The 17440-nt window shown below is 51.8% G+C and overlaps 1 protein-coding gene across 1 annotated transcript in view; it reads left to right on the forward strand.

Annotated features, from left to right (window-relative positions):
• Positions 1–2705: 2705 nt before the first annotated feature.
• The window catches only part of DVL3 (dishevelled segment polarity protein 3), a 45556-nt gene continuing 30821 nt past the window's right edge, over positions 2706–17440 (forward strand). Inside the window, exon 1 of the mRNA XM_077826169.1 lies at positions 2706–2872. Within this exon, the coding sequence (XP_077682295.1) occupies positions 2706–2872 (167 nt within the window). The remainder of the gene's footprint in view (positions 2873–17440) is intronic.

The following is a 17440-nucleotide window of genomic DNA, read 5'->3' on the forward strand; positions in this document are numbered from 1 at the left end:
TGTAGGGAAGCAGGGTGGGGGGCTCTGTGGTTTCGGGGGGCTGTAGGGAAGCGGGGGCGCTGTGGTTTCAGGAGGCTGTAGGGAAACAAGGTGGGGGGCTCTGGTATCGGGGGGCTGTAGGGAAGCAGGGTGGGGGGCTCTGTGGTTTCGGGGGGCTGTAGGGAAGTGGGGTGGGGGGCTCTGTGGTTTTGGGGGGCTGTAGGGAAGCGGGGGGGCTGTGGTTTTGGGGGGCTGTAGGGAAGCGGGGTGGAGGGCTCTGGTTTTGGGGGGCTGTAGGGAAGCGGGGGGGCTGTAGGGAAGCAGGGGGGCTGGTTTCGGGGGGCTGTAGGGAAGCGGGGTGGGGGCTCTTTGGTTTCAGGGGGCTGTAGAGAAGTGGGGTGGGGGCTCTGTGGTTTTGGGGGGCTGTAGAGAAGCAGGGGCTCTGTGGTTTCGGGGGGCTGTAGGGAAGTGGGGTGGGGGGCTCTGTGGTTTTGGGGGTCTGTAGGGAAGCGGGGGGGCTGTGGTTTTGGGGGGCTGTAGGGAAGCGGGGTGGAGGGCTCTGGTTTTGGGGGGCTGTAGGGAAGCGGGGGGGCTGTAGGGAAGCAGGGGGCTGGTTTCGGGGGGTTGTAGGGAAGCGGGGTGCGGGCTCTTTGGTTTCAGGGGGCTGTAGAGAAGTGGGGTGGGGGCTCTGTGGTTTTGGGGGGCTGTAGGGAAGCAGGGGCTCTGTGGTTTTGGGGGGCTGTAGGGAAGCGGGGGGCTGTGTGGTTTCAGGGGGCTGTAGGGAAGCAGGGTGGGGGGCTCTGTAGTTTCGGGGAGCTGTAGGGAAGTGGGGGCTCTGTGGTTTTGGGGGGATGTATGGAAGCGGGGTGGAGGGCTCTGTGGTTTCAGGGGGCTGTAGGGAAGTGGGGGGGCTGTAGTGAAGCAGGGGCTCTGTGGTTTCGGGGGGCTGTAGAGAAGCAGGGTGGGGGGCTCTGTGGTTTCGGGGGCCTGTAGGGAAGTGGGGGCTCTGTGGTTTCGGGGGGCTGTAGGGAAGCAGGGGGCTCTGTGGTTTCGGGGGGCTGTAGGGAAGCGGGGTGGGGGGCTCTATTGTTTCTGGGGGCTGTAGGGAAGCGGGGGGCTCTGGTTTTGGGGGGCTGTAGGGAAACAGGGGCTCTGTGGTTTCAGGGGGGCTGTAGGGAAGCGGGGGGCTCTGGTTTTGGGGGGCTGTAGGGAAACAGGGGCTCTGTGGTTTCAGGGGGGCTGTAGGGAAGTGGGGGGCTCTGTGGTTTCAGGGGGGCTGTAGGGAAGCAGGGGGCTCTGTGGTTTCGGGGGGCTTTAGGGAAGCAGGAGCTCTGTGGTTTTGGGGGGCTGTAGGGAAGCGGGGGGCTCTGTGGTTTCAGGGGGCTGTAGGGAAGCAGGGTGGGGGGCTCTGTGGTTTCGGGGGGCTGTAGGGAAGCAGGGGCTCTGTGGTTTTGGGGGGCTGTAGGGAAGCAGGGTGGGGGCTCTTTGGTTTCGGGGGGCTGTAGGGAAGCGGGGTGGGGGGTCTCTGTGGTTTCAGGGGGCTGTAGGGAAGCGGGGTGGGGGGCTCTGTGGTTTCGGGGGGCTGTAGGGAAGCAGGGGCTCTGTGGTTTCGGGGTGCTGTAGGGAAGCGGGGGGCTCTGTGGTTTCGGGGGGCTGTAGGGAAGCGGGGTGGGGGGCTCTGTGGTTTCGGGGGGCTGTAGGGAAGCGGGGTGGGGGGCTCTGTGGTTTCAGGGGGCTGTAGGGAAGCAGGGGCTCTGTGGTTTCAGGGGGCTGTAGGGAAGCAGGGGCTCTGTGGTTTCGGGGTGCTGTAGGGAAGCGGGGTGGGGGGCTCTGTGGTTTCGGGGTGCTGTAGGGAAGCGGGGTGGGGGGCTCTGTGGTTTCGGGGGGGTTGTAGGGAAGCGGGGTGGGGGGCTCTGTGGTTTTGGGGGGTTGTAGGGAAGCGGGGGGCTCTGTGGTTTCGGGGGGCTGTAGGAAAGCGGGGTGGGGGGCTCTGTGGTTTCGGGGGGCTGTAGGGAAGCGGGGTGGGGGGCTCTGTGGTTTCGGGGGGCTGTAGGGAAGCGGGGTGGGGGGCTCTGTGGTTTCGGGGTGCTGTAGGGAAGCAGGGTAGGGGGCTCTGTGGTTTCGGGGGGCTGTAGGGAAGCGGGGTGGGGGGCTCTGTGGTTTCGGGGGGGGCTGTAGGGAAGCGGGGTGGGGGGCTCTGTGGTTTCGGGGGGGGGCTGTAGGGAAGCGGGGTGGGGGGCTCTGGTTTCGGGGTGCTGTAGGGAAGCAGGATGGGGGGCTCTGTGGTTTCGGGGGGGGGCTGTAGGGAAGCGGGGGGGCTCTGTGGTTTGGGGGGGGGGCTGTAGGGAAGCGGGGGCTCTGTGCGGTCAGGGAGGCTGGGAGCGGGGCTCGTTGCTGAGGGGAAGCCGCCGCGCGCGGGGCCGGGCGGGCCGCCCGGGGAGCGGGAGCGGGGCGAGGCCGGGCCGCGCTCTCGCTGCCCAGTGAAGCCCCTGGGACTGGGGGCCGCGGGGGCGGAGCCGGAGCCGGAGCCGCCGGAGTTTGCGCTGTAGCCGGGCGGCGCTGGGACCCGGGGAACAAGGGCGAGGGGGACCCACCCCGCGAGAGGCCGGGCCGGGCCGGGACGCTGTGTTCGGGGGGCTCCGCGCCGGGGCCGAGGGGCGCCGGGCCGGGGGGCGCTCGGGGCCCGGGGGGCTGCGGGCCTGGTCGGGGCCCGGGCGGGGGGCGCCATGGCGGCCGCCGAGACGAAGATCATCTACCACCTGGACGAGCAGGAGACGCCCTACCTGGTGAAGCTGCCGATCCCGGCCGAGCGGGTCACCCTGGGCGACTTCAAGGGCCTCCTCAACCGGCCCAACTACAAGTTCTACTTCAAGTCTATGGACGATGACTTCGGGTGAGTGGTGGGGGGGCACCCCCGGAGTGTGCTGGGGGGCACCCACCAATCCTGGCCCCGGGCTGTGCTGGGGGGCTCTCTGGGGGGCACCCCCCCAATCCTGGCTCCCGGGGTGTGCTGGGGGGGCACCCCTCCATCCCAGAGCTCCTAGCACCCTCAGATGTCCATGGCTGGGTTAGAAGGTTGGGGGATTTGTACCTTCTTCCCCAAATCCTCTCTCATTTTGGGGCTCCGTAATCTAGTTTTTCTGACACCCCCCCACAAAAATCTGCAGCTCTTCAAGGAGCCACCAACCATGCAGGCACACGCTTAATTTTCCTGTGGAGCCCCTGATCCTTTCCTCTCCCTGGGATATTCACATCTCTTCACCCCATTCTGTCATCTACCTGCATCCCACTCTTTTCCAGTCTCTGGTGAAGATCCCATTTCTGGCTGAGGAGCTCTGCTCCTCCTCTCTTGCAGAGCACCTGCTTGGGAAGGGGTTGCAGAGCCCGTCTTGCCTGGTTTTTCCCCCCCTCACAGGATTCACAGTTTACACTAGAACTTGTGAGGGGGCGACTGGGGGTTGCAAGTGGCCTATAGTTTCACACTCCTCCTAGCTCCTTTCTACTACAGCCAAAGACTGCCTCAGGCTGTGACCTTGTTCAGTCTCATAAATTAAACAGGGCTGGGCCTGGTTACTGCTTGGATGAGAGTCTTTCAGATAATTCTGAGTGCTGCAGAAAGCTGTGTGTGGGAGTCATTAGGGGGTACTTTCTCTGCTGAGTCTGTTTTGACCCAAATGCCCCAGTCTGGTGTTAGGTCTGGAGATGACCGCTTTTAGTTTAGACTTAGAACCAATGTTGAGCCTATTCATGGTCCTGAAATGAGTGGGTATTACCTTTTGTCCAAATTCCAGTTGAGTTAAGTACATCTTCCTGCCCTACCTTCTCTCTGGAATTTCAGTTGTTTGCACTACATATTCTGTGCCTAAATTGTTGTATCCCGTTGTTGGGTACTGCCAAACTGCTGCTGCCTTCCCTTCAGAGGAGGCTGCATTTCAGTGGTGGGTGAAATGAATTCTCTATGCATATTGTTTGTAAATAAATGCTTTGGGATCCTTTGAAATATTGATCTCAAAATGAATTGGAACTCTTGACTGCACCACTGCCATAGAGGTGGAAAAGTGTCTGTCTGCATTTGTCAACCAAGAGTAGTAATACATCGCAATGTCTCAAGTTGTGGCCAGGGGGTCTGGTGGAAGCTGCAGGGACCTGTGTTAGGCCTGGTCTTATTTCATAGCTTCACTAATGATCCAGAAGAGGAGGCGTATGGCAGATCAGTGAAATTTGCAGATGAACCAAAACAGGGAAGAGCTGCAGATACCAGTGAAGACAGAGAAATGATACAGAGAGACCCAGTGAGACTAGAAATGGGCTGCAAATAATAAAACAAGGATCATCTTGGACAAATGCAGCTCATTCAATGGGGGAAGGGAATAACCCTAAACCTGGATCCTCTTTGGGTGGAAGAAATCTGCAGTGTGGGAGTGGATGAGAGAGACTGAGGGGGTGGGCAGCAAATCAGACAGGAGTCTGCAGTGTGATATGGGGTAAAACGCTGGTCAGTGTGGTTTTGTTTTGGTTCCACGTACTTCTATGCTGCTGAATAAATCATCTAATTAAGGCTGCAGACACAGAGGCCTCAAGTTCTGGAGCAGGGAGGGGAGAGTCTCTCTCTGCCTGACTCTGGGGAGAACCCATCTGGAATGCTGCGTTTAGTTCTGGGTACCTGCTCGTTCAGGGAAGTGTAAGGAGAACAATCTGAGGGTTGGAGGGAGACAGTAAGACTGATCCAGCTGTGGAATTGTTCCCAAGGAAGGGGCGGGGACCCTGTCACATGAGATGTTTTGGTAACTTCTAAATAGTATACAGGAGGGAATAACTTTCAACTGACCCACGGGGAGGTGGGCTGGCAGGTACCTACTCGGATCTTGTATCTCCATCTTAGTAAGATGCATGGAGAGGAGAGATTGTAATGATTTGTAGAAGGGCATGGACACTTGCAGTGCCATGTGAATGACTGAAAAGAATTGCTGTGTGATTGAGATAGAAAGGGGTGGTATTCATGTGCACTTATTACTCTTTGCCAGACAATCTGCCCCTTTTCCCCAGGTTGCCTCTTCCCCCAGCACCTGCAAGGAGGAACATGGCTTGTGTGGAGTGAGTCTCCTAAGCCAGCCTGGTTCTGACAGTGGGAGAACTTCTAGAAACTACTTCTTTATGAGGCAGAGGGAATGTTGGAGCCTGAAGGTTCAGTGGCAGCTGGTAAAACAGAAAGGAGAAGCCTCCAGCTGGGATGGGCCTTGGCCCTGGTTCTAAGGAGACAGAACTCCTGGGGAATGAGGGTGAGTTCTCTGCAAGCTGTCTGCCAGGGATGGATGCATTTCACTCTCCCCAGAGTCAGCCAGATTTACCTGCTAATACAGGCCTAACAATTTCCCCTTTCCTCCTCTGCCCTTAGCCCAGGCCTGGTGAATTCCGTCTTTTCCACCTTTCTCCAGGCAGGACAGCTCTGGCATGGCGTTCCCTTGGGAGCTCCGTTCAGCTCTCCACATCCCAAAGCAGCAGTGCAGCCACTGGCTTAGGCCATGTCTTCTCTGTGAGCACTAGGGCAGCACAGCTATGGCACTTTAGTGTGTTAGGGTAGACACTTGCTACGGCGCTGAAGGCGCTTTTCCGTCACTGTAGATAATCCACCTTTCTGAGCAACAGTAGGTGGGTTGATAGAAGAATTCTTCCATTGATCTGGTCATGTCTACCCTGCGGGTTAGGTCAGCACAGCTACAGTGCTCCGGGGTGTGAACTTTTAGCTATGCCAGCCTAACATTTAACTGTAGACCATGCCTTAGCGTGTGGGATTTTCCTTTCTTTTATTTATCTTGGTAACATCTGTTTGCCCTGAGTATCAGGATTGCAGGGAGGCTGATTCAGAGTTTTCATCTCCTTGGAAATGTGAACCAAGATTCTCCTTACTGAGTGCGGAGTTGCAGGGCTGATCAGCAGTTAATGCTAGCCAAAGTGCAGGGTACCCAGCCTTGGAATAAGCGAATCCCAGAACGGTATCTTCTGTGGGAAAAGAAAGAAAGAAACCCAAGAATAATTAATCTTGCAAATTTGGAAGAGGGGAGGGTTAAACAGAGAGGTTGCAAGGTTTCCTGAGCTAGTCCTCATGGGGAAATGTGTTTATTACCCACCCACGAAGCAGGAGTCTGTTGCTGGACTGAGATGTGACAGCTACAAATGGCAGTAAAGTCCCCTTGGGTAAGTCACTTAATCTTTCCGTGCCTCAGTTCCTCATCTGTAAACCAGCCATTATAATACTGCCTCCCATCCTTTGTTTGTCTTGTCTCTTGAGATTGTAAGATCCTCAGGGCAGGGACTCTTACGTGTGTGTGTTTGTGTGTGTGTGCAGTGCTTCACCCAATGGGCCCCGATCTCAGTTGATACAGTAATTTAAAAAAAAAAAAAACCTCTAAAAAATCAGGGTACCCGTGCAAGGACATCACAAACACCACACCTCCTGAAGCCCCATTGTAGCTTGCATGGTTATTCAGTAAGGGTATGGATCTCAGTAATGTGTGAAAAGGCTCCCCCAAGTTGTCATAGTGAAATGGTGTCTTGCTTTGTGCATCACAAATGCAGGTCTTCTCTGCAGTCTGTGCTATGATACAGTTGCAAGGGTTAAACTAAAGGTGTGATTTTTAAGCCAGTTTAAATTAACCTGGTGCAACTCTGCTCGTGGCTGCTCTCTCAAATCAATTTAAACCAGGTTTTTATTGGTTTAGATTTTACCTGTAACCAATATAACCAGTTTTAAACCAATAGAAGCATGTCCATGTAGTCCTTGCTCTGGTTTAATTTAAGTGGTCTTTTAAACTCATGCAATTTCTGTGTGTGGGCAAACTGTTAGCAACTGGCTCAAGGGTTTCCCTCTTCTCTCCTCTCCCTAAATCCTTAGCTGCCTGAAAGTTTTAATTTTTCCCCTTAGTCTGCTTCTTTTTCTCATAACTCCTCTTGTGCTTAAGGAAGTGGTTGGTCTGAGCGATTGGTTGTTTTGCTTGTCTCCATTGTGCCTTGCCAACTCTTCTGTTCCATTCCATTGCAGTCTCTGGACCTCTGTGATCTCCCCTTTTTTGGCAGTGATAAGACAAACTAGCCCCCATGCCCTTTTGTGCTGCATCACTTAAGGGACACAAGTGATTTGGAGTGGGATGATGGGGTGCTTCTGCTGCTTCTCCCATTGATTTTTGCTTCTCCCACTTGTATTCAGGAGTTGATTCCAACTTTAACCTTTGAACAGTACTGAGTGATTTCCAGGTCTCAGCTGGCAAGCGAAAATTGGTATCCAACTAATCACCAGCCTGATAACTAATCCAGGCCTGTTTAATTATCACTCAGCTTTCCAAAGATGGGTTCAAGGCTGAGATTAGGAGAACTTTCTGGAGACAGAACAAAGCAGGCCCTGCTGGAATTCCCAGCTTGTGGGTCGGACGCTGTTGGTATTTGGCGACCTCATCTCGCGCACATGTGCATGGGGAAATGTGTTGATGTCTGCTGAGAGGCTGGCTGATTTATTTTTATTGTGGGATCTTTCTGAAATCAGTGCCAGGAGCCTCTGTCTTCCTGGTTGAGAGTGTTTGGAGACAAGGAATGGATCCTAAACTTAATAAGCAGTGTCAATCCCTAAGAAGTGGTGAGCTGCCTCACAGTGTGCCAGCACTTTGGAGCCTGAGATGATATTTTCTTGTATGCGTAACTTTCTTGTTTGCAGAAGGCTCTTGGCTTTGCCCTGTTCCTGGTGATAGGTGCTGCTGTCACTCAGACTGGATTGCATGCAGGGAGAGGGTGAGAGAGAATCTGTTGACAATGTAAGTGAGCTTACAAGGCTTGGAAACCTTGTGTGATTTGTTTGCTTACTTATTTCCCTTGTGGTAAGTCTGGGTAAGTGGCAATGCCTGTCCTGCACCTCTCCTCCTCCTCCAGCTAGTGACCCACTAACTGTGTCCTTACTCATACTGAGGGGTAGGGTGTATGCTGTCCCTATGGTGTTCAGGGGCTGAGCACAAATCCGTTGCTGAGTCTTTCCTAAGCAGTTAAATTCTAATTGAGGAGAAGGGTTGCTTGTTCCCTGGATGTCCCCCAATCCGCTGCTGCAAAGACAGGAAGGGCTAAGGGGACAAGACAAACGGTTTAGTTGAATTGTAGATGCCTGCAGTGTTGGGTGCTCTGTGTAGCTCTGTTTAGGACAATTCGTCTGACTCAACCTAGAAATCCTTGTGAAAAAGCACCTGGCTCCTAGGACAGAATTGATGTGGTTGGCCGATGCCTAGCATGTTGGCTGGCCCTCCCCCAACCAGGTTATTCCTTCTCAAGCTGACCAGAAAGCTTGAGGTCCTTGGAGGGCAGTGTTCAGCTCTGAGACATGTTCACAGTACGCTCGTCTATTGCAGTCTGTCCTACTTAGCTGTGAGGGTACAGAGGTCTCCCTGCTGATCAGGTGGGATGGAGTTGCCTGAGTCGGGGCGAATGGTTATTTGCAATGTTTCTTGGGTGTCTGAATGCTGGGCTCTGCACCCACTGACCGGCTGCACTTCCTGCCTTGTAGGCTGCTGAGCACATGGCTAGGGACTGCCAGCCTCTCCCTGCTCTTCTGGCAAGTTTCCACACCATTCTCCCCAGTGGGGTGTGGCACATAGACACTGGAGTTGATCCTAGTCGTGGCTATTGCAGGAGCCTGTTCCCAAGTTGTGGGGAGGAGGCAGAGCAAGAGCACCAGGGCTGGGGTGTCACAGATATGTGTGGGGAGGGTTAGCTGCTCTACTCACTCCAGGATGGCATTGCATGTGCCTACATTGCTGCACCCTCCTGCTCAAACCCAGCTATTAGACTCTGTCGGTGTCCAGCCCTGTCTATGTTGTGGTTGGCACCATCTTACCGATCACCATGTTTGATGGCACTCGTACCCGGGCTTCTTTGCCATGGAGAGGTGTTCTGTAAGACAAGCTAGCCAAATTGGGCCCTGTCTACAGTACACAAATAACAAACCTTCACAATCCTTACTGAACTTGGTTGCAGCTAACAATGAATTGAAAAGCTGAACACGGACTTCTTGACACAATTCTGATTCCTGAAAAAGTCTGGAAGGTTTTGTTTTTGTTCTGGTGTGGAACGTAAACCAGTTTTGGGACTTCAAAATTTGTCGTGAAACGGAATTGCTGTCCTCTAGCCATCTCTAGGTGCCTCTGAGCTGAGTTCCAGCATGTTTGATCTGGCATTTTGTCTGTGATCATGGCCAAACATAGCCTTGTTCTCTGCCTGAGCTGCCTGCTCTTGGTTGTTAATGTCACGGTTTCAAGCATGGTTCTCAGCCCATCTGCTGAAATGTATTCCACTGGATTTAACCCTTGCATAAACATGGCCCTTCATCCTTGTTTCCCTGAGTTGCTGTATGCTGTCCATCACAAGGTCCTATTTGGTTATGATGTGGCGAAATGGGAATTTTCTGTAAATTTTTGTGAAACCTATGTGTGCCTCAGTTTCTCCTGTATTTCACATGCCTACCCAGTAGTGGAGGAAAAAGGACTGTTTTCTCTCAGACAGGCTGAGAGAGAGACATGGGTATGAAACGTCTTCTGTATTTTCCACAGTATGCATCCGATGAAGTGAGCTGTAGCTCACGAAAGCTTATGTTCAAATAAATTGGTTAGTCTCTAAGGTGCCACAAGTCCTCCTTTTCTTTTTGCAAATACAGACTAACATGGCTGTTACTCTGAAATGGGTATGAATGTCATCTGTCTGAGCCTGAATGGATCCTTAAAAGGACTGACTGAGGCTGACCCCATCTGAGTGGAAAATCTGAGAAGACCATGGCAAATCCAGTCACCAGGACATTGACACCTGGCAACTGATGCCCAGAGGGAGAGGGGTTTCCCCACCGCTCAGCAGGGAAACTGAGCAAAATCCCCCAGCTCGAGAACAAAGAACTGGGAAGGAGTGAGGTGGAGGAATCGGAGTTGGCTGTTGGAAAGAGTCGGGCCTCTCACCTGGGAACTGCTCCTGGAGGTCAGAGTGAGAGAGAGAGAGACAGACCCTGAACATGGAGTTCATTACAGCTTGGCTGGGCTCTGGGCTAACCAGGATGGGCTTGGACTATGCTTTTACCTTCAGTTCTCTGTGCTCATCTAAGGACTTCCCAGGCTGCGACCAACTGACTGATAAACCTGACGGTTTTTGACACTGAGCGTCACTGCAAATACTAGTGCGTTAATCCCTACAGGGTGGACAAGTCTCTACCAGGGTCCGTCTCAGCTGGACTCTCTGGACGGAGCTCACAGGGTGAAGCAGGAGGGCTGGAGCCCCAGACGTTCAGTCTAGGAGGTGGTGAGGCCTCATGGCCCACCCTGAAGGAAGAGTGATACCCCTTGGAATCGAAGGGATTCCTCCCAGAGACTGTTCCAAAGCTGAGGGCATAGCACCAATCCTATGGATCTGTGACATATGGTTCTGCCAGAAAGGGTGTTTTTTGTACTCAGTATTAAATTGGCTTCAGTCGCTGACTCTCTTTTCTGAGCTCAGTGGTCTGCCACTGGCTTTCAGTGACAGCAGGCTCTAGTGCTTTGAGTGAAGGAAATAGGCCTCAGGCACGTAGCAGCCTGCCAGGGAACATGTGAGACTTTGGTCGGGGGGTATCTCTGGCTTCTGTGGTCAGGACAGTGAGTGCCCTCCCCCAGTGCTCACTAGAAGAATATGATACTGTTGGTTTTCTGGTTTACTTTTGCCTCTTGTCCTATTAGTGAGCTAATGATGACAGTATGGCAGCCATTGTTCGGTCTCCTGGTTTCCATTTAAAATAAATGTTTGAGAGTCTTGTTCTGAACTTGGCAGAGCTCCATTCCGCACAGGGCCCTTCGCTCCCTTTGTAGCCTGGCTGCCTTTCAGCCATGTGTCTGGGTGGTGCTGCCTGGGGGCAATGTTAGTGTCCCCTTTGCCGGGAGCAGTAAGGGGGTGGGATTGCCAGGGAATTAGTGTTGTTGGCTGGCTTGGAGTTGGTGATGCAGATGGTGGTAGCTCATGGCTCAGGATGCTGAGCCCCTGCCAGTCGCTCTCCTCAAGCTTAGCTCCCATGTACATGACTTGTTTGCCCTTGGATTCCCCACCTACTCTCATCTCATTGGGCAGCTCTGTGATTCGTCTCCATTGCAGTGTCCAGTCCAGTGACTGTTGTCGTATATTGTTGTAATAGCTGTATTGTCGTCCTGTTGCAGTCCACTGCCCAGAGGACTGGCTAATCTCTGTCTCCGATGAGGGCTTCTCCTGAACTAGGCAATCGCTGAACTGGTGCCATGCTCTCCCTCCGCAGAGACTTGGGCATGGCTGTGCAAACACTAAGAAACAAGCTTCTGCTCAGTCTTGTGGATCCCCAGGAGGCTGACAGGACCAAATGTGTTTGAGCTGCAGCATTCTGGCCCAGAGACCTCTTGAGCTATGGAAGCTGATGTGCAGAGCTTGGCTTGATATTGCTCAGCCAGGAGGGAAGGGGAGTGCGAAAAGGAGTCTCGGTGTGGGTCCCTCAGCAGCTCTTTCTTCACAGTCGTGCTTGGTTTCCATCTTCCTCACAAAAACCAGCCCCTTTTTCTAGGCAGTCAGGCCATACGCCTTTCTCTTTAGCTATGCAGAGCACATTGTTAAAGTTCCTTGTGTCCTTTCTGAGGCTTCTATGATGTAGGTTAGCGGAAGCCACCTGTGTAGCTGTTGGGGGCGGTGTAGGGTGACCAGATGTCCTGATTTTATAGGGACAGTCCCGATTTTTGGGTCTTTTTCTTATATAGGCGCCTGTTACCCCACACCCCCATCCCAATTTTTCACACTTTCTGTCTGGTGTGGTGGGAAAGGGCTATGCAGACTCCCCACTGCAGCTGATGGGATGTTTCAGTTTATGCAGCTCCTGGAATGAGAGAATCGGTTCGATTCTGCTGATCCGTCACCGCCCCTGCCCGTGAGCTAGCCTTGGCTGCGTCCCATATAAACATCCCAGAGAACATAGCAGTGTCCTGGGCCAGGGCATTGCTTTTACCTGACTCTTTGTGAAAGCCCCTGCAGGGCAGCTGGGCGTGGGTGAGTTTGGTTTGTAGAATGCTGTGCAATCTGCTGATGTGGACATTGCCTGTGTGTTACCCAGTCCTCTGTGCACGCTGGATGCTGTTTGGGCTGCGTGGAGGCTTATCTGATAGGGTGACAGCCAGAACCCTGTTTGGTGTTTCCGATTGATTCCCTCCTCTTTCCCCTCCCACCCTCTTGTTTGTTAGCTGGAGGCTGCTGCCATGACCTTTGCTACCTGGCTGGTGGTTTTCTGGAGTGTTTGTAGTGGGGTGGTTCTGGCTGCAACATCATGTGATCCCAGCCCTCATGGCTGCTTGTTCAGATGGAGCATGTGAACCCCATCATTTCATTCGGGAGGGGGAGGTGTTAGACAAGACTTTGTTGGAAGCTACTGTCCGTAGTACAGTTTTCAGATCAATTCTCCCCGACACATTTTTGAGGCAGTTGGAGCAGATCTGATTTTTGGGAGGTTGGGCCAATCTCTCAGCTATTTTGGCACCATAGCAAAACCTTCCACTCCCTCTGACCACGTCTACAAGAGAGGTCCCAGTCATTATTCTTGTTTATAGAGTGCGCCAGGGTGCTCTGTACTGTGTGCGCCATCCCTGCCTCAAAGGACTCTCAGGCTAAGCAGACAAGAGCTTTGGTGACTCGTAGACGAGACATATTGGCATCTTCCTGAGCTTCCTTCCTGCTGCTCTGAGGCTCTTGGTCTGGCTTTTCTCTCTCTCCAGCCTTGTGCTGTTGTGACTGTGATAATTACAATGGGCCAGCACAGTTAAGTTGCTCTGGTAGCTTTGGCAGGCACAGAGTTGGAGCCGGGCTCTTCTCCCCTGGGCTCACAGTTGTACAGGCAGTATTGTTTGGAGTTGGAACAATTATGATTTTATATCAGTTACTTTCTAGATTGGGGGGAAAAAATTCCCTAGGACTGCCCCATCGTGGCTCAAGTCTCCAGGGCAAGTGGGAGCAGCATTCAGTCAGTGTGTCATACCGGCTGGGCTTTGAGTTGGTTGTCCCCACTCTGCTCTGCCTGTCTTGCTGGCCAAGATGTAAGTAAAACTACAATGAATTCCCGTAATAATGACTGAACTGGCAGGAAAGAATCAGGCTTGTTGGCCTTGGCATTACAGGCTCCGAACTGCACTTAAGCTTTAAATCCCTGGGAGGGAACTGGCTTCCTCATGCCCCCCAGGGTAGGGACATAGGCTTCCCCATAGAGAGCAGCTGCTAGGAGAGAACTAGCAGCAGCCCTGTCTGGGAAAGTCTTTCCTCTCAGCTGACTTCTGGATCTGCCCTTGCAGTGCTGAGAAGAGCATCTGCTGAATGACCTCCCTCTTTGTTGCCAGCTGTCTCAGTGACTCATGCGGAGTGCTGGGTGTGAATGAGACAGGCTGTGTTTGGGTTTCTCTGTTCTCTGATGCCCAGCAGCTGCTGCCATACACACTAGTCTACATCAGAGATGAGTCTAAGGACCAGTCAAACAGGATTGCATTCTGGGAGCTGTGTCACAGGCTTGGATTACAATGGAGAGGACATTTGTGCTGAAAGTGTAGGCCTAAGAGTCAGGTGCCCTGGATTTTGTTCTTAGCATTGCCACCAATTTACTGACTTTGGCCAAGACACTTCCCTTTTGTGTGCCTTAGAGTCTCCCTCTGTAACATTGGGGTAATACTGACCTACTTTATTGGGTTAGAGATTAGTGTTTAGAACGTGCTTTAAGATCCTTGGCTGGGATGTGCTGAGAAAGGGCCAGGTCTTATTCTAGCCTCATGGGGTGAATTCCAGAGGGATTTATTGTACAGACAGGGTTCCTCCTGAGTTGTTAGTAATGTGGGTGTCCTAAGAACTTTGCTAGGATTTCTGATGGAATTCTTTCCTAAACTGGCCCCTTGTGATGTGTCAGCTGTAAATCCAACCCTTTCCGGCTCTGTAGTGAGTACCAGGGTCTGAGGAGAGAGCACAGAAGCTAGCAGTGAAAAAGGCCTGTGGATGTGTGCTCATCTAGGCCTTGTCTTCTCTAGGGGAAAAAATGTTTTATTTTTACTATTAGTGTTTATCTCTGCCTGTTAACGTGTGTTAAAAGTACAACTGCCTTATCCATAACTTTACCACGTTAATTACCATCAGTGCTTAATTTGTAATGAAAGAGGTGCCGGGTCTCAAGCAGTATTTTTACTTTCATAACTAATGTGGCAAGCATCAATGCTGGGGCTATGAACTGCCAAGCCTAGAGGTGCCTCAGCCCTGGCACAAATTAAGCACTGGTTACTATCTGTTGGCAAAACACACTTTTTTCTTAGTTTGGATGCACCCCCAGTCTGGCTTGCAGATACTGGGGCAGTTTTATTCTCTAATGCACTTTTTCTAGTGTTTTGCCCCAGTTTAGTTTTAAATGTCTGAAGCAGTTGGATTCCCACCTCTTTTCTAGGAAAATGATTTCCCTGGCAGGTTTCTCTCCTGGCAGAGTTCTCGCTGATAGCTTATGTTATTCCTTTTCTTAATAATATCCTCTTTCTCCTACCTACACTCCACTGTCTTCCCCTGAATAGCTTTTCATTTCTAGGAGGCTAGTAGCAAGTCACTGTACCTGTGACTCAAGAGTCCTGTGGGTAATCTATACGTGGGCAAACCAAACTGTTCACTGTTGGAGATTCTTATGCTGTTTGGGAGGAGAGCATCATGTACCTAATGTACAATGAACCCTGCAGGGCAGCTTCTGGTCTACCCTTTTGTGTTCATTGCAGTGTCCGAGTCATTAAATAGCTGGGGGTGATGTGCAAAATATTGCACTAAGTGTGACTTTGGTACTTGATGTGATCACCAGTTTGTTGGCAAAGCTTTGAGAGTGCAGAGAAGTTCATTAGGGTGCTAGTCATTGTGGTAGCTGACTCATCCGTGTGTTACTTAGACCTTCCTAATGCAACCTCTCTATTCCCACAAGTGAAATCAGACTAGGCCAGGAGATGCCTTCATTGTAGTATGGTAGAGGGACTTGCATTATAGATACATTTTCAGAAACATACAACTTTCTCCCCAAAGGGCCCTCTTGGATAAGATTTCTCATGTTAACTGGAGCCAAAAGGTGGATTATTTTGGTATGCTGATAGGATTTTGTTTGTCTGGACCTTCTCTCCCACCTCCCCCTCCCCCAAGAATCATGGTGTGTTTGTCACCCAATTCAGCTGCCTTTTTATGCACGTATATCTTTAATCTGGGCCCTTTTGAATCTTCTAGTCCCCCCAGCTGACACAACCCTCCATGTGGCCAATGCCTTGGGCTGTGCTAAGTATGGGGAAATTTCCTGCTGCTTGTGTGCTCTTCCTGAGATGTGGAGTTCATATGCACCTGAGTTGAGATGTGCATAGTAGTCACATGCCTGTGTTTCTATGTGATCCTGTCTGGATCTCCCAGTCTCTCAAATGCGTTGTCATGAAGCGCTCCCCGTGACTTAACTGCGGGGCAAGGAGAGACATTCCATGCAAATGCTGTATTATGGCTTCAATACGGCTAAGAGTGAGGGAAGTGGAAGTCCTGGGTCACATAACAACTCTGCCCATCCTGCAAATACACTGGGGCAGGAAGTGGATCTGTTGCTGAGCATAATTATCAGCAATGGGACCCTCTGAAGTGGTGGTGGAAAAGGTTTAACTAACTGCTAGTGTAACCACTTTTCAACACTGCAACAGAACTCAGTATTCTGTTGTTTATTCACATAATAGCTGCAGCTTGGGTAGAAGCAAGGCAAGTCCTACCACCTTCCACTGTGTCTTCACCCTGCTCTGGAGAGACCGCTACAGGATTGGGGCCTGGCAACCTAGATTTGCTGAGACCGCCAAGAAGAGGACCAATTTGTGCCAGTTGTGACAGTGATCCAAGAGAAGCAAGGGAGCCAAAGCAGAATGACTTTAATTTTGAGGGGTTTCAGAGTAACAGCCGTGTTAGTCTGTATTCGCAAAAAGAAAAGGAGTACTTGTGGCACCTTAGAGACTAACCAATTTATTTGAGCATGAGCTTTCGTGAGCTACAGCTAGCTCACGAAAGCTCATGCTCAAATAAATTGGTTAGTCTCTAAGGTGCCACAAGTACTCCTTTTCTTTTTAATTTTGAGAACAGCCTGGGAAGGGCTGGGGCTGCTGGGACTTTCCCTGTCCTGCACATTTGGCTAAGCTGCTGCTTGGAGCAGTATGCCATCTCCTTGAGGGAGTGCTTGACTTGACTGGTCAGTGTTAGTTTTGTTCTGTAACTTGCTCGCTCCCTGGGTCTCTGTTCAGTCCCAGCACATCCTCTTTCTTACTAGGTGGAATCAGAGCATCTATCTTTCTTTTCTTGTTCTTCCAGTTGCCAAAACCAGTGTCCCCTTCCCTTCTGTTTCACTTCCCTGGACCCCCAGGTCTGGTGTTTGCATGGCGCTGGGGGTAGTGCAGAAGGCAGGACTAAACCAAGAGACTTTGGCCTGGTTTACACTAAGGGGTTAGGTCGAATTTAGCCACGTTAGGTTGATTTAAAAATGACTGGGTCCATGCAACCAACCCCGTTCCGTCGACCTAAAGGGCTATTAAAATCAACTTCTGCACTCCTCCCAACGAGGGGAGTAGTGCTAAAATCGATCTTGCTGTGTCGAATTTGGGATAGTGTGGAAACAAATCGATGGTATTGGCCTCCGAGAGCTATCCCAGAGTGCTCCATTGTGACTGCTCTGGACAGCACTTTGAACTCCGATGCACTAGCCAGGTACACAGGAAAAGCCCCGGGAACTTTTGAATTTCATTTCCTGTTTGGAAGACGTGGCGAACTCAGCAGCACAGGTGACCATATAGTCCCCCCAGAATCGTAGAGCGTAGAATGTTCCTACGCTCCCCGTATCATCTCCGTCCCTGAGGTTATCGTAGATTAGAAGGCAAAAAAAAACGCACTCGTGATGACATGTTTTCCGAGATCATGCAGTCCTCCCTCACTGATAGGGCACAGCTTAATGCATGGAGGCATTCAGTGGCAGAGGCCAGGAAAGAATTAAGTGAGCAAGAAGAGCGGAGGCAGGACGTGATGCTGAGGCTAATGGGGGAGCAAAAGGACATGATGAAGTGTCTGTTGGAGCTGCAGGAAAGTCAACAAGACCACAGACCCCCTCTGCATTCACTGTATAACTGCCTGCCCTCCTCCCTGTGTTCCATAGCCTCCTCACCCAGACGCCCAAGAATGCGGGTAGGGGGAGGCTCCGGGCACCCAGCCACTCCACTCCAGAGGATGGCCAAAGCAACAGAAGGCTGACATTCAAACAGTTTGCTTATTGTAGCCACGCTAAAAATCAATGTGGCTTTGTCCTTCCTCCTCCCCCTCCCCACCCGGGCTACCTTGTCCGTTATCTTATTTTTGTTTTTAATTAATAAAGAAAGAATGCATGGTTTCAAAACAATAATTACTTTAT

This window comes from Eretmochelys imbricata, chromosome 9 (assembly GCF_965152235.1).
Source record: "Eretmochelys imbricata isolate rEreImb1 chromosome 9, rEreImb1.hap1, whole genome shotgun sequence".
Taxonomy (NCBI): Eukaryota; Metazoa; Chordata; order Testudines; family Cheloniidae; genus Eretmochelys; species Eretmochelys imbricata.